This window comes from Harpia harpyja, chromosome 9 (assembly GCF_026419915.1).
Source record: "Harpia harpyja isolate bHarHar1 chromosome 9, bHarHar1 primary haplotype, whole genome shotgun sequence".
NCBI classification, from domain to species: domain Eukaryota; kingdom Metazoa; phylum Chordata; class Aves; order Accipitriformes; family Accipitridae; genus Harpia; species Harpia harpyja.
The window spans coordinates 23028009-23053279 of record NC_068948.1 but is presented as its reverse complement, the minus strand read 5'-3'; the positions used below and the strand labels follow the sequence as shown (position 1 = coordinate 23053279).

The window sequence follows — 25271 nt, the reverse complement described above, 5'->3', positions numbered from 1 at the left end:
CAGTCTGGCAGGGCAGGCAGGCTTGTGGCCGAGGGGAGGAGTGCTGCAGGCAGTTCTGTTGGCCCCAGCCTCGGTGCAGTCCCCTCTCCTGATGTCTGCAGTGTGAGACAGCTGCTCCCCATCCCGGCAGCGGCCGGGAATAGTGTTTTACCTTGCAATGGTGATGCATGGGTAAGCAAAACGTGGTGGTGTGGGTAATTCCGCCTCCAGGCACCCCAAATCTTTACCAGGAGGGTGGTCAAACCCTGGAACAGGCTTCCTGGAGAGGTGGTCGATGCCCCAAGCCTGTCAGTGTTTAAGAGGCATTTGGCCAATGCCCTTAATAACATGCTTTAGCTTTTGGTCAGCCCTGAAGTGGTCAGGCAGTTGGACCAGATGATCACTGTAGGTCCCTTCCAGCTGAAATATTCTATTCTATTCTATTCTATTCTATTCTATTCTATTCTATTCTATTCTATTCTATTCTATTCTATTCTATTCTATAATGCTTATTATCTGAAGACCCACCTTGCTGCGAGGGAGCAGGTAGGACCAGCTCAGTGGTCTTCAGCTGGGGTGGGTGAGCCCAGGCAAGCTGTGGTGGGCACTAGGCAGCCCACCAAGCCAGCCACTCACCTGCAGGCTGGGGACATGAGGAGGATCATATGCATGCATGCAGAGCAGGGGTGGGTGGGTGCTTCCAAGTGCCTGTTTTGCCATGCTGTGCCAGTTGCGGTTGCAGACCTGCCTTCCCCCAGCTAACCTCACCGCCCTGACCATGCAGCAATATCTGGCTGCCCTTGGAGAGCTTTTGGGAGTAAGCAAGGTGGTGACACCATCCACAGGGTGTGGGGGAGACCCAGCCCCCCACTTGATCCACAGGGATGCTGGATCAAGCAATGACAGCATGGCACGGTGCTGCTGACCACGCCAGGCACGTGGCGGGCCATCCTGCTGGGAGAGGGACTGCGTGGCGCTGCGACCTGATTGATCAACCAGCTGGCTTGATGGATCCACACACCCTGTCTGCCTGTCCGTGTTGGCCCTTTGGTTTGGCTTTTCGCTGGTGGCCGCAGGACCTGCTCTCCTCTCTCCCATCTTTGCATCGCTTCTCCTTCCCTGTAACCAGGCCAGTCTGGAGGGATGGGCTGGGAGCTGGGATGCCCCGGTTGTCGCTGAGCGTCCTTGGCAGCAGTGCTCCTCTCCTCACTGTGGTCCCAGGAGAGCGACAGTGGTGCAATGATTGCCTTGTCACTGATATTGCCCTACTCCGCTGAGCTCCAAGACCTGGTGATGGTCTAATTAGTGCTTTTGCATTCCAGGCTGGCTGGAGCACTGTGTTGTCTCATCCTTGCATGGAGGATGTCTCACTGGGGCCACAAAGGCATCAGTCCCATTTAAAACTGGGTCGATTCAATATGATCTAGGACAGATAGGAGAACAATGGGCTTGGGAGCAAGGAGAGGAGCAGGGTGCATCCCTCCAGTAGGCATGGTGCTGGGGAAGCGTGGCTTCCTGCCTTCCCTCCACCCAGAGCTCCAGAGATGCTCAGAGGTGTCAGGGTTTAGGACCTGGACTGGCAGGGCAGGGTCCAATCCAGGGCAGCCGTGATGCTCCATGAGGATGCCAGCACCATGTAACTGTGGCATCTGTCGGCGTGGCAGCCTGCATTCACACCAGGGCTGCCTGTCCTGTAGCTGGGGACACTGGGAGCACTGCTCTGCTCCTTCCCTGTGGAGGTTGGAGGCTGCTGGGGATGGGAATGTGGGGCAGTGCCTATGTTTTGCTCTCCCAGGGTGGACTTGCTGTTCAGCAGAGGTCTGAGCACAGCTCCTGCTTTCTGCAGTCGGGGTCCGGCAGTGGGAGGAAAGGCAGCGTGGGGCGCTGGGTACAGCTGGGAGCAAGGGTGCTTGGGTGCTGGTTCTGCCTCTGCCACCGACTGACTGCACAGCCTTGGTCATGTCACTTCACCGCCTGGAGATACCATCCCCACTGTCAGCGGGCTGTGCAACATGCTCAGGGTCTTTCGGGGCGAGCTGTAGCCTGGGAGGCTGTGGTGGCCCTTGTTGGGGGGACCGGGGGGACTCCGGCCACCACCTTCCTGGCAGGGACTGGCTGTGGGCGCAGCAGCCAGGGTCTGAGCAAGCCTCAGGGCAGGGCTGGGAACGGAGCTCAGGCGTTCCGCTCCAGCTCTCGGTGGGGTTGGCAGCCAGCCCCCAGGGAATGGCCATGCCCCGGCAGGCTGGGCCGATGACCCCGGCGAGGCCGTGGCGGCGGCGGCGGCCGTCTCCTCGGGGAGGGGGGGGAGGTGCTCCCGGCCATGCAGCCGCCATTGGAGCTGGCTCTGCCGTGGTTTCCTGCCGAAATCACATGGCTCCCGCGTTTCCATGGAGAGAGCCGGGGTGGGCGCTGCCAAGAGCCTGCACGAACTCCCCGCTTGCTCCCCGTCCATGGGAGTGGAACAAAGGGGATGCACCGAGCCAGGCCCGCTCTCGCCCCGCGCGTCGTCCCTCGCCTCTCCTGGGACATGTGAGTGTCACCGGCACCTCCGCACCCCGGGCAGCACCGCCTGCCCCGGGGGGAGACGCCGGTCACGGAGCGGGGGGGATAAGGGGGGAGCGGGGTCGGCGGCTTTAGCAGGGCTACACCCTGGCGGGGGGGGCGGCCCATGTCGCCCCAGTGCCACCGCCTGCAGCCACCGCGTCCGCCACCCGCCGCCCAGCCCCGAGGTGGGCAACCGAGGCGTGCGGGGGGCTGCTCCGTCCCGGCGGGGAGGGTGACTCGGCTTCTCCGCCCCATGGCCCTGCGGTTCGAGGGCTGCTCCGCACCCCGCGACAGGGCCGGGACCGCGGCCGGAGGCGCCCGGAGAAGGAACCAACCGCCTGACCGTGGGATATTGGGGCCAGCAACCCCGCAATGTCCCCCCGGCCGGGATGCGTTGGCCTCCTCCGGCCCCCGCTTCGCTCCCGGCTTTGGGATGGTGCCGCTCGTTGTACTCTGCGGAGGAGCCGTACTCTGCCCCGTGCTCTGCCCCGTGTCTCCCGGGGCCGGCTGGGCAGCGGGACGGCGGGCAAAGGACAAGCCGCCGGTGTCCACATAGGGCCCTGCCCGAGCGGCTGTGGGACGCCAGAGCCATCGGTCCCGGAGGAGAGGCTGCACCCATCTTCCCCCCCCCGCCCCATCACACCCCTTGCAGGACCCCGGCGGGGCTCCTGAGGGGCCTGGGTGCACCGTGTCAGCTGGGTGCTGCCTCCTCCTCTTGGGTGAAGGAGGGAGGAATGCTCGGAGGAATTAATGAGACAGATCTCGCTTTGTTGCTGGCCCGATCCTCCTATCTCCCAGCCCTCCCCAGCCTGCCAAGAAGTGCTCGGGAAGGCCTCACACCATTAACTCTTTCCCTGCCGCACCTCCGGCTGTCCCAGGGCTTGCAAACAGCCTCAGCGGGTTTTACCCTTGCCAGATTCCCAGAGGAGACTACCGAGGCCACCGGGAAGTCCTGGCCTTCCTATAAACCCCGTGTTGGCTGAGGACCTGTCTCCAGGCTGGTGGCTAAGGAGCAGCCTTGCTGCGTCCCCCTGGGCAGGGCTGGGGTGTGAGGCTATGACATCGTGCAAAATCAGGCAACGGGGGGTCGCCGCTACCGGCATTGCCTGCTTTCGGCTGGTGGAGGTCCCCAATGCATCGCCGGGGTCTCCCGGGTGGAGAGGAGCCGTGGTGGGAGCTGGCATGGTGGTGGACGAGCCCCTGTGGAGGACACAACATAATGGGGTTGAGCCTGGGAATGTGGGCGGTGATGGGCAGGGCAGGGATGGGAGATGCTGGGATGGGCAGCTGATGAGGTGGGTGTCAGGGTGCAACCAGGGGATAACTGTTGATCTGCAGCGGGGACGGTGGTGGGTACTGGGGCATCTCTTCCCAAACCCTACCTGAGGCTCCTGGCCAGCACTCCGCTTTGCCCAGGAATCTGTGGCCTGGGTTGCTGCGGGGTGCCTGGGACAGGCATTGTCCATTGCCTGCTGCTACTTCGAGAGGAGCTGGGTAGGGGCGTGGGGACATCCCCCAGGGATGCCATTGTGCTGGGCTCCAGCCTGCACCAGCGGCTGAGGCTTGGCGGGCACGTTGGAGCTCCTGCCGTGGCTCTGACTTAAAGGACGGGACCTGGGAGACCCATGGTGGGCAGGGAGCTGGCATTTGGGGTCCCCAGGGGACGGCGAAGGCAGACCAAGCCCTGGCTTTGCGTGGGTTGAGGCCATTGCTGGGCTGGGACGAGCTCCCCGCCTCGTGCTTTGGGGTTATTTATAGGGCTGCCATTTATATCGCTTCTATTTCTGCTGCCGTGTGGGGACGATGCAAGGAAGCAAGGGGGGAGGGCTTGAGTCTGCCGCGGCCCTGGTGCCCGGATGCGGGGTGTCCGGCCCCTCTGGCAAGGGATGCTGCCGGCTGCGGCAGTGTAGGTGCCAGTCTGGCTGCGGTAGCCCTCGGGGCATCAACCCTGCAGAAAAAACTCCACATACGATCCGTGGTGTTGGGCTGCCAGGATTTTTTGGAGCTGGCTTTGCTGGTTTCTGCAAAAAAATAAAGTCAGAGAGGTTGGCTTTAGCACCGTGGTAGGGGTGACCATCTGCAGCTCTAGGACCGGGCTTTCCCAGACCAGGACTGGCTCTTGCCTGGCCACAAGTCACTTGGTCACTCACTGTGGTTCTCCTTCAAGCCATGACGGTGGGTCTTCTTGCCAGAATTGCCACCTCCTGCCCCCTCCTAAGTCTCCCCCATGGCCAGGAGCTCTTTGGCCCCTCAACAGGCTGGTGCCTACGTGCTGGCACTCATCTTCCCAGCCTCTTTTGGCTAGCAGTGACTTCTGCCCGCTGTGCACCCACTGAGGCTGGCCTGCGCCTTTTCGTGCCACATTTCCAGCTGTGCTGACGTTCCCAGCCATGGAAGGGTGTCCATGTCCAGGGAGCGCTTGTCCAGGAACAGCCTGAAACAGGTTGTTCATCACCTTGGTCTTTGGTGCTGGTGCCACCAGGGCAGCATGCTCCTGGGGCTGGTGGCTTCTCCAGGGGCTGGGTGATGTTGGGTGGGCACAGCTTCAGTGCTGGTGGTCCCAAGGCCAATAGGGAGCAGCCGGGAAACCTCACCAGGACTCAGTGCTGGCAGGATGTGGGGTCTCTGGGAAGCCAGTCCTGTACCCCACCCAGGGCAGGGAAGTAGGAATGTCCTCCTGGGTTGTCTGGATTTTTCTTCTGCCTGTCCGCAGCCTGGCCATAGCTGCACATGCACGTCCAAGCATGGCTGCCCACGGAGGGTTTTGTTTGCACGTTTAGCTATTGTGGTTGGGGTGGGGATGCTTGGGGCAGCTGCCCAGGCCTGGTGAGAGGAGGCCATGACAGGGACACCCCCAAAAAGGGTGTGCTTGGGGCATTACACCCACATCCCTGCCACATACAAGGGATGGAGGCAGCTGCCCTGGCTGGTGACTGGTGATGAGCGTTCAGGGAAGTCCCCTGAGCTGGGGGAGGTGATCAGCACCCTGCAGGGCCATGGGGCTGTCCCCTTCCCTGCGCCCACTCCCTGTCCCCGGCCAGGCCAGGGACAGACATTAATTTAACTCAATTACCACCCAGGCCCTGGCGGTGTTGGCACGGCTCGTGCCCTTCCTCTGCCCTCCGTTGGCAAGGTGTCCCTGAGCTGGCAAGCCCTGCTGGAGTGCCGTGCAGGGTGCCACGAGGCACTCAGAGGAGATGTCTGATGCCATGTGCCCATGTCCTCCTCCGGCGTCCTCTGCCACCTTTTGAGTGCACGACCCCAGCTCCTGCCTGCTACTGATGTCTCCCTGTGGGTGATGCCCAGGATGGTGCTGTGCCATGGAGCTTGCCTGCACTGCCCACATATCGGCTGCCCCACAGCCCTTTACAAGGCTGCAGGCAGGGCTATGGAGAGGCAGAGTCCCTGCAAGTGGCACAGCCTGGCTGCCACCCCTCTGGTAGGAAAGCCTGGATGTCCTTTCACTCCATGTGGCACTGAGGAACGCCTCTCCTGCAGCTCCCGGCAGCTTTAGCGTGGCTTTCTTGTTAACCTTTAATGAGAACAAACGAGCTGGCATGGGCCGTCGCTGCGGGCGCATTGCCTGGCTGTGTGCTGGGCACTGGCTCCGCATGGCTGCCAGTGCGGCGGAAGCTTTGCAGAAGGCTGGTCAGTCCTGGGGTGGTGCTGGGAGCGATGATTTCCCCCGGGGAGAAGCGGCAAGGGGTGAAAAGCCAGGCAGTGGCCCCCTGCCCATGGCAGCCACCGGGTCAGGACTCTGCCCGTCGGTGGGGAGAGCTGGGGGGATGCATCCCGACCAGGCGAGGTAGGAGAGCTGGTCTTCATGCAGGGTGGAGGTGGGTCCCCTGACACCATGCTTTGGGTGTGCTGGGCTGCTGGGTGCCCTCCATGCCCATGGGGGCTGCGGGCAGGTGGGCAACAAGATGCCTCTGTTTGCCAGGCCTGGGATCATTTCTCCTCGGATGCTGCTTGCAGCCAGCCCAGACTCACCAGCTCTTCCTCCAGCTGCTCTCCCAATGGGGCTGGCACTGGGCACCCACCCAGGCACCCACCCAGGCACCCACCCAGGAACCCACCCAGGTACCAGGACGAGAGCGTGCCCTGGGATGCAGTGCTCTTTGGTGGCACCGCTGCAAGCCCCAGCTTACCAAGCCTGGCTATGGCTGGCTCCGGAGCCATGTGCATGGGTGCCCACAGTCGGGGAGCCATGCCACCCTACAAGGGAGCCTCAGACACTTCTCCCCTGCCATGTGCTGGTCCCATTCTGCACAGGGACCAGCAAGGAGGGGACCAGCTGCGGAAGCAGCTCACCCTCTAGGGAGGGGGTTAACTGTGTCCAAGAGCACCCCATCTCTGCGAGCACACCCCCAAGACTCTGCCGCAATGCTTTTCCTCCCAAACCTGGCCTGACCTCGCTCTAAAAGCAGCAGCAAACAGGAAAGGAGCCTGGGAGGGAGGTGTCTCTTCCTGCCCCGGTGATGTCAGCTGGTCCCAGCCTTGGATGGAGCTGGCTGCTTCAGCCTCCTTTGTTGGAGCTGGAGGGGGGTGCCAGGCCTGGGTACCCCAGGACCAGGACCCCTGCAGGGACTTACAGTGCTAGAGGGAGGTGATGTCTGTGCCACAGAGTCCCCTGGTTGTTTAGGGCATCCCTGTTCTTTCTGCCAGGGAGTTGTGGGCCTGGGAGGTGCTGCTGGCCTTGGCACGGAGGGCAGGTGGGTCTGCCACGCTGCCCTGTGGGAGCTGGACCCCCGTGGGAAGCGGGACAACCTTGGTTCCTGCATGGGAACGGCACCCAGCATCTTCGAAGAGCCCTGCGAGGAAGCCCTGGCTGAAACCAGCCCCTCCGAGGCTTTGGAGACCCGGATGACACAAACTGGGGACATTTGAGGCCTTTTCCCAGCAGCTCCTGGGTGTTGCAGGGTGCCCACGGGCATGCCGCAGGGATGCATGCTGTGGGAAGCCCACAGCAAAGCCATGACTGTTTTATATATATGCATATACATATATTTAAAAAAAAAAGCAATGCAGAAGCGAGCAACAGGGCTGCTGGGACTGCTCCCCATAGCGGTGTGAGCATCGGCTGCCCGCTCTGCCTGCAGCTTTGTGCCTGCCTGCAGCAGAGCCGGCAGGGATGGGGGTGAGCGGCTGTGCCCAGAGCATCCCCTCCGGAGCAGGGACCGGCAGCAGCCCAGGGCCAGCGGTGTGTTCAGCAGGGTGGTGTTTGCACCCTGGCTCATGGCCTGCCCTGGGTGACGGAGGGAAGGGGGTCTCTGAGAGGAGCAGCGTCATGGGGGGCTGGCTGGCATGAGGCCAGGGTGGCACGGGTGGGTGGCGGGGGACACTGCGGTGCCTGGCGCAGGCTGCAGCCCTGCTCTTCCCCCTGCTTTAAAGCAACCCAGAGAGGGGCTGGGGGTGAGTTTGAACCGCATTGGCCTGTGGTGTTGTCCCCTCCCCTGCGCCTGTGCCTCAGTTTCCCCAGGGGGGCAGTGGGGAGGGAAGGATGGGGACCGAACCGTGCTGTCCCTGTTCCTGGAGCAGCTGGTGCTGGTGGGGTCCCCTCCTTCTAAGGGGGATGGGGGTCCTTCTGTCCTCCCCTCCTCTGTCCTCTTGTCCCCAGCCCTTGAGTCGTGGCCGGGGCTGCAGTGCTGGGCAGTGATGTCAGCCCTCGGGCAGGGGAAGCGTGGGAGGAGACTGCTGCCCGGGGGGAGCCCTCCCGGCCCCGGCCCCCACACATGGGCGGACAGACGGAGGGAAGGACAGACGGCATGAGAGAGCAACAGCTGCCCGGGACACTGATCCCAGCCCGAGGGGGACGTGCTGCTGCAGCCCGCCATGAACAGCAAACCGAAAGGTACTGAGCACTGGCGGCACCGGGGCCCCCCGGCAAATGCCATTAATTTGGGGACCCCCAGCTGTCTGAGGCTCCCAGGGTGATGTGGCCGGGCTCATGGGGGGCTTTTTTGGGTGAGCGATTTCCCCAGGGAGGAGAACTCTTCTTTCCCAGGGATCAGTATCCACCACCTGCAAGGGACATGGTAGTCACCGCGGCATGCAGCGATGGGGTGTCGGGATCGGGTGCCCATGGCAGGATAGGACCCGCCAGCTGCCCAGCCTTGCCATTGCCCACGCTGAGACCCAGGCTCTGCATCTCAAGGCAGGAGAGGGGCCATGGCTGCCCCCCGCTGCCGGGCGATGAACCCCCAGTGCCACGGCAGCAGGGCTTTCCTCGGCAAATTGGTTTTCTCCCCCTTGTGCCCCCCACATCTTGTCTGCGGTCATGCTAATGAGGACAAACAGAGCCTGGCTTCGTGTCGAGAATCCCTGGCACCACAGCCCCAGAGGATCTGGGCAGAACAGGGGATCCTGGGGCTACTCTCACGCACAGGGACCATGTTGTCTGGGCAGGATTTTGGGGGGGGAAGCTTCTGGTACCCAACAGAGCATCCTGGAGATGAGCAGGTGCGGGTGAAGGTGGCATGTGGGACCTTTGCAAGGTTATGTCAACCCCAGCCAGAGCCCTGTCTTCTGCTCAGCACCTCTAAGAGGGGTCACAGCCCACTCAGGAGCAAGATCTGGTGCCCCTGGCCAGGCTGCAGTCCCATCTAGCAGGGCATGGAGGTGATCCCTTAGGCCTCCAAAGCCATGGGGATCCTGGCTGGGTGCTTGGTCTGTGCCTTTGGTGGTGGGTGACCCACTTCACTAGGACCGTAGTGGTCCTGGGCTGGTTCTCAGGAGCCGTCCTAGAAAACAGGATGGGCTTGAGCTCAGCCAGGCACTGGGGAACCCCCTGGGTCCCAGTTTGGGGCTTGCATCCCTCTCTGGCTGCGAACTGGGAACCCATGGTATGGGTGGTGGGGTGGGAGGCTGTGAGCCCCCAGCCTCTGGGGAGCTGGCCGTGAGTGTCTGCCTGCGCCGTGCCCTGCCCTTCCTCGGGGATACTCCACGGCGTAAATAAGCGCTTCCTCCAATTCTTCCCATTTGCAGCTCCTTCCCTTTCCTGCCGCCCTCCCACTTGGCCTAAGGAGCCAGCTGGCCTCCTGCGGCCGCGAGGGTGGATACCGCTGCTGTGCCCCCAGCATGGGAGCACCCAGCACCCATCCAGCCCCCTGCCTGCAGCACCCAAACCGCCATCCCCAGTTCTGGTGGGGGCTGCGACCTTATGGCTGGGAGTTTCTCTCCTGGGTGAGTCACAGGGAGCCGGGATGCCATTCACTGACTCATCCGACTCCCAAAAAACCCCAATCCCCCTCCTCGCCCCGCACGGGGGGCAGGCAGCGGGGGTCCTGCCTGCCTGGAGGAGAGGCAGAGCGTAGAGGACGTCAGGGAAGAGGTGGCTCCCAGGCTCCCTGTGACCAAGGCGGCATGGCGTCAGTCCCCGGATGCTCCTGTCCTCTATGCCGGGGAGGGACGAGGGGTGATGGGAGGGAAGAGCTGCTCCAGCCCACGCCGGGAGCTGGCCAAGGGCTGTCCCGGGGCCGGAAGGGGCTGGCGGGGGGCCGGGGTACGTGCCTGGGTTAGGGCAGCGGGGACGCAGCTGTGCAAACAAGGATGCAGCGGCTGGGCTGGAGGGAGCCATGCCAAGGGCCTGAGTTCGCAGGCTCCCAAGGTCGTCCCCGCCGTGCGCCCAAGGGACGCTTACCCAAGGGTGCTGGGGTGGGGGGGGTCATGCCACTGGTGTGGGGTGGCAGGACCACCCACTTGCCACAGACGCCTTGGGTGACCAAGCTGCGGGCAGGACGGACCATCCCATGGCTGCCCTGCCGTGCCCTCATTGGGGGACACTGCTGTGCCCGGGGAGGTGGCCGCAGTGCCATCAGTGTGGGGACCACAGCCCAGCCCTGCCAGCCCCTCCTGGGGAAGCCCCTTGGGTGGCTGCGGGTGCTGCTGGCTGGTTGTGGGTGCTGCTCCCCAGGGTCAGGGGTGTGGGAGGGTGCTGTGTCGGCCACCTCAGGTGTTGCTGGCCTCCAGTGAGTGACATTACTGGAGATGCTGGTCAGAGCACCCCCAGCTCCCAGGGCTGTGGGGCTGGCGATTCGGGGGGAGCCACTTCGGGGCGTCTCCGACCAGGGCAGTGTTGATAAACCCGCCGGAGCGACCTGAGGCTGGTGTGTCTGAGTGTTGGAAACAGAAACCAGCTGGGACCAACCCAGCCGGTCGGACTGCCCCCTCCGCCGCTCAGACCAGCATTCTTGGGATCCCAATCATCTCCAGAGCACCAGGCATTGAGAAAGGAGCTGGCAGCCGGGCTGGAGAGCCCCGGGGTGGGCTCCAGCACCCCCCCCCCCGCCACGCCACCCACCCAGCTGCTCACACCTGGCTGCTCTGCACCCTCAGCCGTTGAAGGCAGCACTGGCCGAGGACGGACAGAAGGACCGACTCACAGGATTTTGTTTCCTACGCCAGGAGAGCTGCAGGCGGTCTGCTGCGCAGGCACAGCAAGGTGAAAAGCTTGGTCGGGAGGCAACTTCGTTAGCACTGAAGCCCTAATTAAGAGCAGGGGGCAGTGGGGCTGGCAGGGGCTGGACCTTTGGGGCAGGACCTCTGCAGCTCCTTCTCAGGAGAGGGAGGGATGTGCTTGGGGCTCAGCGCGTGGCAGGGACATGAGTGTGCTAGTGCTCTGCCCACTGCCAGCCTCCCAGTAAGCCTGGCATGGGGCTCACTAGCCTGGGCAAGATGTGGCAGCCAGTGGCCCCTTCCAAGCGTGCCCTGGGCTCTGCTCCCTGCCGGGGCTGGCCGTGCCGCCATGGTACCAGGTACCTCTTATCTCGGTAATGTCAGGAATGCACCACGCCGGGGTTTTTTCCGCTGCTGTGAGCCAAGCGTGCCAGGAGCGGAGACCCCACATGCTGCCTGCCCTGCCTCATGCAGGCAGTGCTGCCCTTTGGCACCCGGCTGGCTGCCTGCATGTGCCAAGCTCGAGCATCCCTGGGGCTCCCGGGGCATCACTCCTGCAGAGTGGGGCACAGTGTTCCCCTCCTCAAAGGGGGTTTGGGGTCCTGGCACGGACGCTGGGCTGCAGGGTGCCAGGCCTGGGGACACAGGGTGTCATGGCAGAAAGGCTGGTGCCAGCAGGACCTGGCAGTGCCCGGGGCCAGGTGCTGGGCTGGCTAGCAGCAAGTGTTGGGGCTGCACCATCCCTTGCTATTGACACAGGTCTGCACCCATCCTGCCAGCTATCTGGCCTCGTAGTGCGGTGCATCGTGGAGGGTGTTTGGGGGACAGTCGGATCCCTGGGCTGGAGGGCAGGGTTGTGGTCCTGTCAGCAGCCACTGCTCATGGCACTGCTCCCTGTGCTAGTGCAGGAGCTTCAAATGCCTTGGAGCATGACACAGCAGCGTGCAGGTGGCTGCTGGAGCCTCTCAGGGGTCTGGGTGAGTGGCTGGGGATCGCTCTGACTCTTCTGGAGAGTTGTACTGGGGCATTGGTCCCCCACAGCACCCCCAGCATCCTTCTCCCCTCTGACACCCCCAGCATCCTTCTCCCCTCCAACACCCTTGGCATCCTTTTCCCTAGTGTGGGCTCCTGCCTGGGTGACCCTCTTTAGAGCCCCCCCGTGCCCCCAGATGGCAATGTGGGCTGGAAAAGGATGGGCTGGCAGAGTTGTGCTCACCCTGTAGGAGCTGTGACCTGGCCCGCATGTGGAGAGCCCCGTCTTAGGGGTGGTGGGTGCTCTTCCTATAGATAAGCTGCTGTAACACCCAGCTGGGGCAGCAAGCACCAGTGCCACGGGCCTTGCTCGCTCAGTGGGGAGCAGATTAAAGAGCCCTGCAGAGGGTAATCTGCCCAGGCCCAGCCAGGGATTACAGCTTCTCCTAATGAGCTTAATTGGGACAGCGTTGTCCTGGAAACTGGAGGGACTGGCACCAAGATAACGCTGAGGCAGTGGGACCCACAGAGCGGCTCCGTGGTCCTGGGCTGGGACCTGAGTGCCAAGGAGGGACCGGATGGACCTGCTGCATCCTGGCTCCGATGGGATGGAGGTTATTGGTGGTGGCTGCCTTTGACTCCAAATGGCCCTGGCTCATCCCAGGAGCTGTGAATGCCTGGCCCCAGCCTGGCATGTGGGAGGTGACAGCATGGCTGCGGGGCGGCGGGGAGCACAGCGCTGGGGGGATGCTCGCCAGTGGCTGAGCAGATGTGTGCCGCACGGGGCTGGTTCGAGCTGGGCTCCCAGGCTCCGTTGTGCCGGGGGAAGGAGTGGGAATGGCGGCGGGAGCCCTGGCAGCACTGCGTCCCTGTGCCATCCCTGGTGCTGCTGGGGCTGGGGGCTCGCTGCCCACCGTGCTGGGGGCAGGAGGAAAGGCAGAGTAAGCCCGTTAAAGCGTGGGGAGGTGGCTCTGGCCCCAACTGCCGGCTGGGGAAGCTATGCATTCCTAGGGCCCTGCCTGGCCTTCTCTGGCAGGGTGCGTGACTGCTGGGCACCGTGTGGGCTCGTCCCTGGCAGCTCCTGTCTCCCCATTCCACAGCTCGGCTCTGGGGGCTGGCAGCGACGGAGGGACCGAGTTGGTGTCAGCAGTGGCCGGGATGAAGTGGAGCATCCAGAAGCCTCTGCCCTGCTCCGGTGGCTGCCCTGTGGGCTGGGCTCTTCCCTGTGCCCAGCTGGCACTGATGGGGGTGGCAGGGCCAGGAGGAGCCCTGGAGTCCCCTGCTCTTGCCTTGTGCTTTGGGCTCCCCTCCCCAACCCCAGCCAGGGCTGCAGTGATGCTCCCTGCAATATGGGGTGGCAGCTGGGTCTGGGCCCCGAGACTCAGAAATCTGCTCCGTCCTGGCTGGCATCAACTGCACTGGCCACTGCGGGGACAGGCAGGTACAGGCAGTAGTTTCAGGGCTCCTGGCACTGCCAGAAGCAGAGGGCAGGGCTGCGACAGCTGTGGGGCTGGACACGTGCTGCCTGCACGGACTTTCCAGGGTCCGACAGGGAGTGGCTTGGCCTTTCCTTCCCCAACGCAGAGCTCCTGGCAAAGCCGGGGACTTTCCAAAGCACTTTGTTGCCTGTGGGTTTCCCTCCTGGTTGCTGGAGCGAGCGGAAGCGAGTGTGGAGACATCGAAGGGCTGGGTGGCCAGGTCTGGCCCTGCGCCCTTCCTGCCCCTGCAGTGGGGTGGCACGGATGACAGCGGGACATGGGACAAGGTGGGGTTCAGGAGGAGGTGGCCGGGCTGGGGCACAGCGGAGGGTTTACCATGGTTGTGTCCAGGAAGGGCCATGGTAGGCGTTGGGCATCAGCCCTTTCCTGTGGCTCCCATGGGGCCAAGCTGGGACGTATCTGTCACCGCCGAGTGCTCATGGTATCCAGAGCCCTGCTTCATCCAGGGCAGGGCACCAACAGCATTACTGGGGACAGCATGGGACCTGCGTCCCCAGTGCCACCGGGAGTGTCCCTGGGCTGAGAGGGAGGGAAGGCTCCCAGCCCATGAGTGCTACGTCTGCCCCAGCCCATGGGTGCCATAGCCACCCTGGTCCATGGGTGCCATTCCTGTCCTGGTCTCAGTGGCAGCCCTGCCTGCATGTGTTTCCCCACCCTGCTGCTGGTGACCCCGCTCTCTCGTGCCCCGCAGGGAGGCCCTCCAGGTCACACTCAACGATGTCACTGTCTGTGCGCCCGCAGCGCCGAGTCCTCGTCACCAAGATCAATAGGAGCCAGTCCTTTGCAGGAGTGAACTCGACGGCCGACCGGCCCTTCAGGTAGGAGATGGGTGCTCATGCTGCATGCCGTGAGGGATGGGGATGGGGACAGGCTTGGGCGCGGTGGTGGGACCTGCTGCACATCCCGAGGCACCTTCCTGACCCGCTGCCTGGCATCTCCCTCAGGGATCTTTGTGGTACCCAGGGGATGTTGTACGGGGGGCTGCATGGAGCATCAAGGCCAGATGGGAGACAGAGCCCACCACCACTGTGCCGGGTCCCAGCCTGGGTGAGGACCCTGCAGCCCTGTGGCTGCTGCCACCAGAGCATGGATGAGGCAGGTGTAGCTTACCCTCGTTCCTCAACCAGCTCTTAAGAGCTTCCCTGTGACCATCTCATCATGTTTAATGGGTGTGGTGAAGGAGCTGGGGTGGCTTTGAAGCATTGTGTCTCGACGGCCTTGACATCCTGCGGCGGCCGGTTTTGGGATTTGAGTGCTGGCGTGAATCAGGGTTTCCTCCGGGTCATTTCAAACGTGTTGCTGAAAGGTTTTATTGGCTGCCTGTCAGCTGCGTTGCGAGGAGCAGCCGTTCCCTACTCATCCTCTCCAGCCGCTGGCGATGTTATGGTCCCATCATACCCTTCCTCCTCCTCTCTGCTGAACCTCACATCGGTGAGAACTACCCCACGCACTGCTCATCCCTGCCACCCTCCTCCGCACCACCCCTAGCTCCTGGCTACCCTCTCACAGGTGGTTCTCGGGACATGGGCATGCCATGGGTTTGGGCTGGACTATGGCATTTTAATACTTTTAATCCCTTTTCCTAGCACCCAGTCAGCCTCCTTACCTCCCAGTGCTCCCACCGGTGCCTGGGGAGAGACATGTCTTAGTCAAAGGGCTGGCCAAGCTGCCTTGCCAGGATATGGGCACCTTCACTGGGTGGGCACAAGCGCAGGTAGAGCCTCCCCATGTCTGGGAGCAGACCTCCAGCCCTGCTCGGCTCTTGTCCCTGGGTCCTGTCCAGCCTCTGGGCCAAGTGACACTTCCCAGGCCATGGGCACGTTGCTGGACCTGGGGGTGCCAGAGGGGCTTGCTTGGGGACAGAGAAGCGGGATGACTTTTGGATGCCTGCAGCCAAGTGGCTGGTGGGGAGATGCTTGTGGGAGATGCCTTCAGGGGCCCTGGAGGGCGGGAATGAGGAGGGATGGTGGAAATCAAGCGTTTTACCCATCGCTCTGGCTTGGGAGGAGGCCAAGACATTCATTCCCCCCCCCCCCCCCCAATGATTTGGGGAAGTCTTTTGGCCACTCCTGCAAAGAGCAGCACAGGATGGGAGGTCCGGCCCGGGGCTGGGAACGAAGGAGCCCAGGGTGTCTCCTAGGCACCAGTGGCACGTGAGCTGGAAGGAGGAAGGGAAGAGCTGGTCTGAGCGGGGCGTTGCTCGCTAGGCTGGGGAGCGACTCCATTGCACAAGGCAGGAAGGGTGGTGTTTGGGTCCCGGGCGGTGGGTTGGTATCCCTTCAGGTTGGCTGGGGAAGGTCCTTGAGGCAGCAGTGGGGCAGGTGGAGGCAATAGGCAGCCAGCAGCTCCATACGGCTGGTTTGGTGTCATCTGGAGAGGCATAGCATCAGTGAGGATGTCCCTGCCCCAAGTTGCTGCACTGTATGATGGGGTGACAGGGCTGCTTGTCCCTAGGATGCTACCATGCTGCCACCCACTGGGATCTCTGCCTCTCCCTGGAAGCGCACGGTGGCAGGGCAGCAAGCCGATGGTGGCATGTGTCACCCTGCCACAGTGTCCAGACCACAGGGAGCATCTCCATGCCCCTGGCAACCTGGGGTGCTGGCAATGGAGCAGAGCATGGCTCCTTCGGAGTGTGGCCAGGGCCGGAGATGCCCCCACAGGCACTCCAGGAGCGCGGCTTAGCTCTGGCTGGTGCCAGCCCCTCTTACCTTTGCTCCCTCCAACTGGTGCCTGGGACACCCACACCTCTGCAGAGGCTATCCCACAGCCAGCCTGTCTGACCCCGCTTGGACAGGGTTAATTATCTGCTCTTCTCCACTGCCAGCTTCATGGGTTTCTCCTTGTCCTTCCTATGGCTTCGGGGCAGTGAAATGCATTGGGGGGACTGTGGGCAAGTGGTGCAGGCAACGCTGCCCAGCTTTATGGCCCCGTCTCGCCCAGCCCTGCTGGCTGGTTAGACTGGCTGCTGGGGAGTCCTGGGAGAGGCAGGCAGGTCTGGGCAGACCTGGCCTCCATCCCAGAGCTCCTTCTTGTCTCGAGACAGGGTGCCTGGCAGGCTGGGGCACCCAGGCAGACCCCAGTGCTGTGTGCTGATGCCGGCTGCCCCGGGTTTGCCTGCCTCTCTCCCCAGGAACCTCTCGCCCTTCACCCCCACCGTCTCCCGCAAGACTGGCTCCAGGGTCAGTAGGATGTTCTCAATGTCCCACAAATCCCCACCACCCAAGGTGCCTCAGCCCAACCGCCTGGACGAGGTGTACGAAGCTCTCAAGAAGGGCCTGACGTAAGTGCTGGGGCTCCCCATGGCTGGGTGGTTGGAGGCAGGGAGCCCCTGAGGGGCACAGGGACAGCTTGCCATGGGTCGGGGTTGGCAGCTCTCCACTCCCACCAGGTAGGGAAATGCCAGGTCTCCTGGGCGCAGTGCCTGGGGGTCCTGGAGCTGCGTGGGGTCCCGCATCCCACCACGTCCCATGGTGAGGCAGAAGTGGGCTTCCTCACCTGGGTGCTGGAGCGGGGAGTGGGGATGAAGGGCCAGATGTGCTGGGTTGGTGTGGTCTGTGGGTGGCAGGAGCCCTGGACATGGTGTTCCAGCCTGACCCCCATGGTGTGGTTGCCCCCAGAGCCTACCTGGAGGTGCACCAGATGGAACTGGAGAAGCTCAGCACCCAGATCCGCGAGTCCAAGAGGAATTCACGCCTGGTGAGTGTTGCTGGGAAGAGCCTTACAGGGAGTAGTGCTTTGGGTAGATGCCCAGGGTGGTGGGCACGGCTGGGGCAGCCCATGGTCCATCTGTGTACCAGGGCAAAGCCTGCTTCTGTGGGGATGTCAGGGGCCAACCCAGGTTCTGGTGTTGGGCTGCATGGGGCTCCTGTCCTACTGTCCTGCACTCTCCAGCCCTGGCTGGGTGCTGCATGTCCCTGCTGACGTGCTATGGGTGGTAGGTGCGATGTGCTGGGTCTCCTTGGGTGGGCAGAGCTGGCTTTGTGCTGCATCTTATCCCTCTCCTCTCTCCTCCAGGGCTTTCTCTACGATCTGGATAAGGTAAGTGGGATCAGTGCCCCGTCCTCCTTGTGTCCTTCTTCCTAGCGCCTGGGATGTGCTACTGCCAGCCCCTCTCTGCTTGCTCTGCCCTGCTGCCTGCCCCCCATCCCCTGCACGGCAGAGTGCCTGTGGGCTGGGATCGGGGCTCTGCAGGCAGGGTGGGTCTGGGCAGGGGAGGTAGCAGTGACAGGCAGCTTGTAACCCACTTCTTGCAATCAAAAGCTGTTGTTGGTGAGTGCTGAGCTTGGGTTAGCTCTGAGGCTGACAGAAGAGCACCCTGGAGCCTGGCCTGTCTCCTGCAGGGCCCTCCGGGGCAGGGGAGGCTGGAGGATGCTGCAGCACATGGGTGCAAGCGCAGCCTCTGCTCCACTCACCGCCAGCTGCCACCCTGTACCTCCCAGGCAGGGCTGGTGACCAGGACCTGTCCCAGCTGCAGTGCGGGCATGCAGCAGGGCACATCCTGACCTGCGGCTCCTCTGCGGAGGGGTTGGGCTGCCGCTTACGCCATGTCCTCTGCTTTTCCAGCAAGTGAAGTCAATTGAGCGCTTCCTGCGTCGCCTGGAGTTTCATGCTAGCAAGGTGAGATCTGGGGACTGGCGTCACCTCGCGGCAACCTCGGTGCAACCTTGGTGCAGCACTGGGACAGCCGTGCTGTCCCCTGCCCTGCCCCTCACCGCAGCTTGGGTCTGTCCTTGCAGATAGATGAGCTCTACGAGGCTTATTGCATCCAGCGGCGGCTCCGTGATGGAGCCCACAACATGGTCAAGGCTTATAGCACGGGCTCGCCGGGCAGCCGGGAGGCACGCGAGAGCCTGGCTGAGGCCAGCAAGGGCTACAAGGAGTACACGGAGGTGAGGCAGCTGGCTGGGGTGGGCTGGCAGGATGCTGGGTCCCATGGGTGGCTGCTCATGGGTTGCTGTCTGTCTGTCTGTCCCCAGAACATGTGTTTGTTGGAGAACGAGCTGGAGAGCCAGCTGGGCGAGTTCCACATCCGGATGAAAGGTAACACATCCTGCTCCATCCCTGGCTTGCTGCCTGCCTGCCTGCTGCCTGCTGATGCCCCTCTGCCTTCTCTTGCAGGACTGGCAGGCTTTGCCCGGCTTTGTGCTGGTGACCAGTATGAGGTTGGTGGGACCATATGGGTTGGGATCTGCTCTTCTCCTGCCCTGTGGTCCTTGGGGTGCCTGGGGGGCATAGGTGGGCGCTGGTGTGGAGGGCATGTTGCAGGGCAGTGGTGGGTGGAATGGGTCCCTGACCGTGCCCATGGACATACAGAGAGCTCCCACCGCCCCGGTGTTGTATCATCTCCCTCATACCCATGCCTCTGCATCGCCAGATCTTCATGAAGTATGGACGGCAGCGGTGGAAGCTGCGGGGGCGCATTGAGGTGAACAGCAAGCAGGTGTGGGACAGCGAGGAAATGGTTTTCTTGCCCCTCGTCACTGAGTTCCTCTCCATCAAGGTACAGTGCAGAAGGAGGCAGGGATGGTGTGGACCAGCTACCACCCTGCATCCTGGCAGGGCTTCTCTCCAGGACCTCACCTAAATTTCACCCTCGTTGGGGTGGGAGGAGGCTGTCTGGTGGTGGTGGCATCCTGGCACACAGCATGGATGCAAACAGCATGGATAAGATGAAGCCCATGGCTTCATCTCCTCCTCTCCTCCCTCTCCTTCTCCAGGTGACGGAGCTAAAGAGCCTGGCCAACCATGTTGTGGTGGGCAACGTGTCCTGTGAGACCAAGGACCTCTTTGCGGCTCTACCCCAGGTAGTGGCTGTGGATATCAATGACTTGGGCACCCTCAAACTCAGCCTGGAGGTGACCTGGAAGTGAGTATCTCAGCAGGCATTGCTGGTAGCACATGGCAGGGCTGGGGATGCCCAGTGTGGCGTGGCAAGAGGTGGCCTGCCCTGGGCTCTCTCCCATCCCAAAACTGGGCTGCAGTTGTGGAAAACCAGAACTGGACTGGATGGGGTCCTGGTGTCCTGCTTGCTGCAGAGCAGGGTCGAGACCCCCCCAGGCTGGCACACACTTCTCACCTCCCTGCTCTTCTCCCCAGCCCCTTCGACAAGGATGACCAGCCCTCAGCAGCCAGCACTGTCAACAAGGCTTCCACAGTGAACAAGAGGTTCTCCACCTACAACCAGAGCCCACCTGACACGCCGTCCCTGCGGGAACAGGCTTTCTACGTAAGTATGACGCCAGTCAGGGCTGCTCAGGAGAGGTGGCCTGTGGAGGGGTCTGCACAGGGATGTGCCCAGGCTGCGTCCCAGAGGGTGGCACGGCTCAGGCACAGGGGTGGGCAGCTCCTCTCCAGCCATCCAACCACGGCTCCCCGGTACTGCTGCCTGCTCCTCCCGCGCTCACAGCTCCTCTTCTCTCTGCCCAAGAGCCCGGGGCGGGCGGCCAACAAGCATGGTTGGTCCTTGCTGGACATCTTTCGGGAGACACTCTTCGAGAAGCTATCTCAAAGCTGCTCCTGCGGCGACGTCTCCTCGGCCGAGCTCGGGAGATGGCCGCAGCAGGGCCGCGTAAGTGTGAGGGCTGGAGCCGGCCAGTAGCTTAGCCCAGCAGTGTGGCTGTCCTGCAGTAGCTGTAGCCGCTCCTTGTCTCCTACTCACTAGCCCTTGCTGATGCCCAGAGGCCTGATCCTGCCAGGCTGGGGTCTGGCTGGCCCTGGGGATACAGTCCCCAAGCTAGGGGAGCCTGGGCTGCACAGGCTGGCCCCGCTCCTCTGTCTGCACGCCCTTGTGTGAGAGCTGGGCACTAGTGAGTAGAAGGTTCATCCATGTCCCTGCGCTGGTGGCGTTGGTGTGCTGTGCCATGGCATTGGCATGGTCCTGGTGTGGTGGTGCTGGTGTGATGGTGCTGGTGTGATGGCGCTGGTGTGGTGGTACTGGCGTGGCACTGGCGTGATGCTGTCATGGCACTGGTGTGACACCAACATGGCGTTGGCGTGGCACTGGTTCAGTGTTGGTGAACCACTGGCATGATGTTCGCGTGATGGCCGGTGCTGCCCCTCCATGAGCTGGTGCTGGAGCTGTTGCCGTCCTTGCAGCCACGGTGGGTGGTGTCCTCAGCTCCACATGTCACACCCTGTCATGGCTCACTGGAGCTGCCCGCCATGCTGGGGAGCCACTGGCACCCCAGGGCTCCGGGGTGTGTGTGGCCGGGCCTGGGTAGCTGGACTCCCCACTGGCGTGGGGTGAGATGCAGGGCTGGAAGAGGCAGCCGTGGTCTGCCAGGTGCTTGCTGCCCAACCTGCTGTGCTGGCAGAGTCAGGGCGGTGCGGCAGCCTGTGCCGGTGATCACCACGGCCTCGGTGCCCTCCTGCTTGGCCGGATCCTGCCCCCGGTTGAAGGGAAGGCAGCCAGACAAGCAGGGGCGGCAGGAGGGTCTTGTCTGACACCATTTTCCCCCTCCCCAGAACATGCTGCGGCGCCAGGAGGAGCTGGAGAACGGCACGGCCTGGTCCATCTCCTCCGAGTCCTCGGACGACTCCTCCAGTCCCCAGCTGTCTGGCAGCGCCCGCCATGCTGCGCACAAGCCTGTCGTGCAGCCCGAGGTGCAGGCCTCCGCCCCCGCCATCGAGATCTCCTTCTCCCAGCAGCCGGAGGAGGCCAGGGCTGGGCCCGGGGCTGGCGGCGTTGGCGTCCCCCCTGCCGGCAGCCAGCCGGAGGAGCCGGGCAGCTGTAAGAAGGTGACGGTGGCCAACGGGCACATGCCCTACTCCCGGACTCTGAGCCACATCAGCGAGGCCAGTGTGGATGCCACGATGGAGGCCAAGGCTGTGGAGAGCCCCTGGGAGCCTGCGCCCAGCCCGGAGGAGGACGCAGGGACCGGGGAGCAGGACGTGGACCCCCTCCCCGGCGCCTCGGTGGCAGCCGCCATGGCAGGGCAGGACAGGGGTGCTGAGGCCAAGCCCCGCGCCTCTGTGGCGTGGGCCGTCACCTGTGAGGCGGAGGCTGGTGGGGCCGAGCCAACGCAGAGCCGGGTGCCAGCACAGGGCGGCTGCGGCACTGGGGACCCCACAGTGCTGGCACAAGCCTCCGTGGAGGAGAGGCCCGTCCCCGCCCCGCCGCTGCCTGCTGACATCCCCGAGGTGCCGCGGGGGAAGGCAGTGGATTCGGGTCTGGAGGAGGCCATTGGCCTCCTGGGCTCAGCCCTGGATGACTACCGGGGGCAGTTCCCAGAGCTGCAGCCCCTTGAACGGGAGCTCAAGCGCCTGGAGGAGATGCTGCTGGTGAGGGGCTGCCAGCAGTGCCTGGGGGTGAGGGGGACGGCGGCGACCCTGCTGGCAGTGCCCTGGGACGATGGGGATGGGGCCATCCCTGATGGCAGTGCCTGGGGACAAGGGGGATGGGGCCATCCCTGATGGCATTGCCTGGGGACAAGGGCAACGGGACCATCCCTGATGGCAGTGCCCAGGGATGCAGGTGGCAGGGCTGTCTTGGCTGGCAAGCCAGGATCCAACCCCTCCATGCCTTCCTCTGCAGCAGAAGCAGGGCATCTTCCTCAGCCGGGCCTCCAGCATCAGCCTGACAGTGGAGCATGCGCTGGAGAGCTTCAGCTTCCTCAACACCTCCGACATGGAGGACTCGGAGGGCTCCGAGGAGGAGCCTCTCCAAGACGAAAGGTGCACAGTGGGGCTCATGGGATGGGGCGTGGGGCAGGATGCGGCCCTGGGGCAGTTGGGATGGGGGATGCCCAGCTCTGCCAGGGTGCCCAAGCACATTTAGACTGGCCCATCACAGCTCAGGGCAGGTCTAGGTCGAGAAGCAGCAGGATCTGGCCCTTCTGGTGGCACAATGCTACCCCACATCTCTCCATGGGGGCAGGGCTGGGAGGCCGCCCCCGTGCCCTGTGCACCTGGGACCTGCTCCTTCACCCAGCCCTGATGCTGTGATACTGTATGTCCTACAGAAACTCTGTCCAGCATTGCACCTATGGGGGGGGGAAGGGCTGGGTCCAGGTTTTCCATGCTGACCCACTGCCTCGGTCTCTCCCTGGCTTACAGGAGGGCTGGAAGACCCCGGCGCAGCAGCAGGGCCACCAGCGCTGGCGAGACGGGGGCAGACGACACCGGCATGTGCAGCGGCTCTGAGGCCAGCACCGACCCCATGACCACCGGCAACGAGTTCCTGGATAAGGCCCTGGTGCTTCACCTCAACAACTGCAACCGCCTGCTGCTGGTGAGGACGGGCCAGGGCACCGTGGCAGGAGACATCCTGGGGAGGGAAGCCCTGGGGTGGGCTGTAGGTCCCCCCTCGAGGGGTATCTTGCCGCAGCATGGAGGCTGTGGTATGGGTGATGAGCTCTGTCCCTGAGGTTCCCTGGTTTGGCCATGCCTTGCAGAAGCTGGGCACCTTCGGTCCCCTGCGATGCCGGGAGATGTATGCGCTGGACAGGCTGATGCAGGAGGCACAGGTGCTGGAGATCGTGTGCCAGCTGACGGAGGAGCGAGCGGGAGCAGCCAGCTCTGCTGCTGAAGGTAAAGACACACGGCTGAGGGGACCGTCTGTGCCGCCTCGGGGGCTGCACGGGGCCCAGTCTCCCCTCGTGGCCATGGCTGGGCAGTGAGGGGCCGTGCCAGCTGGAGGGCAGGAGTCACCTGCCCGCTGCTGTGGCCCAGGGAAGCTTGACAACACCTGTCCCCGCAGTGGTGCAGTTCTCGACACGGAAGGAGGGCGTGCTGCCCCTTTGGGACCGCTGCGTGGAGGTGCCCAATGTCTACACCTGTCCCGCGGAGCGGTTCCTGCAGGTGCTCAGCGCCCAGTATGCAGCACCCATCAGCGAGCGGCACCCTGGCCTGGCTGATGCCGGTGAGCGGGTGCCCAGGGGTGTTTGGGGAGAGAGTTGCCAGCACCACTCAGTGACCATGAGTGGGTGCCTGTGGGTGCCAGGAGCCCTGCAGAGGGGTGACCACGGCTGCTGCACACCCTGACCTGTCCCCTTCCCTCAGTGTGTGTGAAGCTGGTGGAGGATGTGATGAATCGGCGGCTGCCCCGGCGGCCTGGCAGTGCCCAGGGCGAGGAGATCACCATCTTCCAGTACTGGAGCCATTTTGAGTCGCTCAGCACCCTGGTACTCGACATCTACATGATGGAGCTGGCAGAGGAAGGTGAGTGCCCTCCCATTCTCCCTAGACCCTGGCATGGGGTGCTGGAGCATCACCGTAGGGGATCACCCTGCAGCACCACCATGACTGCCCTGCTCAGCCATCCCTGGGGTGGGCAAGTAGGTCTGATCTGGTGCACAGCCCACTCCCACACTGCCTTCCTGAGCACCCTGAGTCCTTGCTGTAGGTCCCTAGCATCTTGGCTTGGGTACCATGTGTTGGCACCCTGCGTGGGGCTACCTCTGCCTGGCATGGGTGCAGGGTGCCCAGAGATGGGTTCCCTGTGGTGGCAGGGGCGCGCAGGCAGTGCCGCTAGGCTCCCCACACCTCAGCTCAGCCGGTGGTTCCCTGCAGCACTGCTGGCGCAGAACCTCAACTCAGATGACCAGGATGTGGTGCTGCGTGCCCTGAAGCGCGTGCCCGAGGGCCGCCTGAAGAAGGAGGGACTGAAGGCCCTGAGCCTGCTCCTCGTTGAGGGCAACAGCAAGGTGGTGAGCGCCGTGTCGGCCCAGCTCCGCAGCCTGGCGGAAAACCCCCGCTTCCGCCAACGGGTACGTGCCAGGCAAGCCAGGGATGAGGTGGGCTGGTGCCACAGCCCCCAGGGTGGTGCCCCCTGGCTCTGCCACGGGCGGTGGCACTGACCCCCCATCTCCGCCAGGCCCTCGTGTGCTACCTGGAGCAGCTGGAGGATGAGGAGGTGCAGACGCGTGTGGCAGGGTGTGCGGCGCTGGGCTGCCTGAAGGTGAGAGGGACACGGGGAGGAGGCAGCAGAGCTGCATCTTCTGGAGGAAGAGGAATCGCATGTGGCTGGCGACTCCAGACACAGCTGCACAGTCTCCCGCTCCCAGGAGAGAGGGAGTGGGCTTGCCCCAAATGTGCCAGCAAAGCAGGCAGGGGCAGGGCAGGAAGGGAAATGGGGAGGGAAGGGACAGGACGAGGGACTTTCTTGCACCATGAGGCTGCAACGCCCTGTGTTGTCTTCCCCTCCGGGCTGTGTTCCTGCTGCCAGCCCTGCGAGCCACACTCAGCCCCTTGTCCCTTCTCCTGCAGGCCAAGGAGAGCATTGAGCAGCTGGTTTACCTGTGCCAAACCGACAAGGAGCCTGTGCGGGAGGCAGCCAAGCAGAGCCTGATGCTGTGCGGTGAGTGTCCCGCTGCTCCTCTCTGCTCCCTCCCCACCCACGGCATCCTGAGTGGCATCTCCTGGTGCCAGCAGCGCCCGCGGGAGAAGAGGGTCCCGGGCTGGTCCCTGCCTACCCCACACACTCTGGCTCATGGTGCCCCAAGCTCTGCCAGGCAAGAGCAAGCTGGCAGTGGGCAGTGAGGGCCAGGTGTCCTGTGGCCACAGAGCACTAAGCCTGGTTGTTATTTATTATTTGCTAGATGGCACTGAGAGAACCATCTGAGTGGGTTTCTAGGCCTCCAGATCGCGGCAGCTGCTGCACAGGTTGGGACACGTGAGCTGTCCTCGTTCCCCATCCCCACTCCTGCCGCTTTGCTCACGAATGTCTCCGTCTTAGAGCCTGTCAGCCATGTCACGTTTTGGAGTCTGTGTGTCTTGGTTGTTCATAGACCCCATCCCCGTGGCATCCCAGCACATGTAGATGCCTTGTGTCCCATGTCCCAGCAGACTGTCCATGTCACCATCTCTTGCTGGGGATGGCCACTGCGGGCAGATTTGCGTGTGGGGGTGCCGGGTCAAGATCTCAGAGCCAGCTTGTAGCAT

General features: G+C 63.4%; 1 protein-coding gene across 12 annotated transcripts in view; it reads left to right on the top strand.

Annotated features, from left to right (window-relative positions):
* RIPOR1 (RHO family interacting cell polarization regulator 1) overlaps positions 1-25271 on the top strand; it is a 33406-nt gene that overhangs the window by 6712 nt on the left and 1423 nt on the right. Inside the window, exons 1-22 of one of the 12 annotated variants that reach the window (XM_052797032.1) lie at positions 2305-2508; positions 14080-14206; positions 16522-16671; positions 17009-17087; positions 17406-17429; positions 17955-18008; positions 18128-18280; positions 18368-18553; positions 18766-18891; positions 19109-19257; positions 19488-19617; positions 19819-19959; positions 20856-21671; positions 21925-22064; positions 22446-22620; positions 22784-22919; positions 23089-23250; positions 23391-23549; positions 23901-24097; positions 24205-24288; positions 24597-24687; positions 24929-24992. In XM_052797032.1, coding sequence (XP_052652992.1) covers positions 2367-2508; positions 14080-14206; positions 16522-16671; positions 17009-17087; positions 17406-17429; positions 17955-18008; positions 18128-18280; positions 18368-18553; positions 18766-18891; positions 19109-19257; positions 19488-19617; positions 19819-19959; positions 20856-21671; positions 21925-22064; positions 22446-22620; positions 22784-22919; positions 23089-23250; positions 23391-23549; positions 23901-24097; positions 24205-24288; positions 24597-24687; positions 24929-24951 — 3444 coding nt within the window. In that variant the 5' untranslated portion in view covers positions 2305-2366 and the 3' untranslated portion in view covers positions 24952-24992. Of the gene's footprint in view, positions 1-2304; positions 2509-8244; positions 8375-10750; positions 10964-12296; positions 12592-14079; positions 14207-14694; positions 14820-16521; positions 16672-17008; positions 17088-17405; positions 17430-17954; positions 18009-18127; positions 18281-18367; positions 18554-18765; positions 18892-19108; positions 19258-19487; positions 19618-19818; positions 19960-20855; positions 21672-21924; positions 22065-22445; positions 22621-22783; positions 22920-23088; positions 23251-23390; positions 23550-23900; positions 24098-24204; positions 24289-24596; positions 24688-24928; positions 24993-25271 lie in introns of those variants that run through there. The other 11 variants (XM_052797033.1, XM_052797031.1, XM_052797040.1 and 8 more) reach the window with 11 other exon arrangements.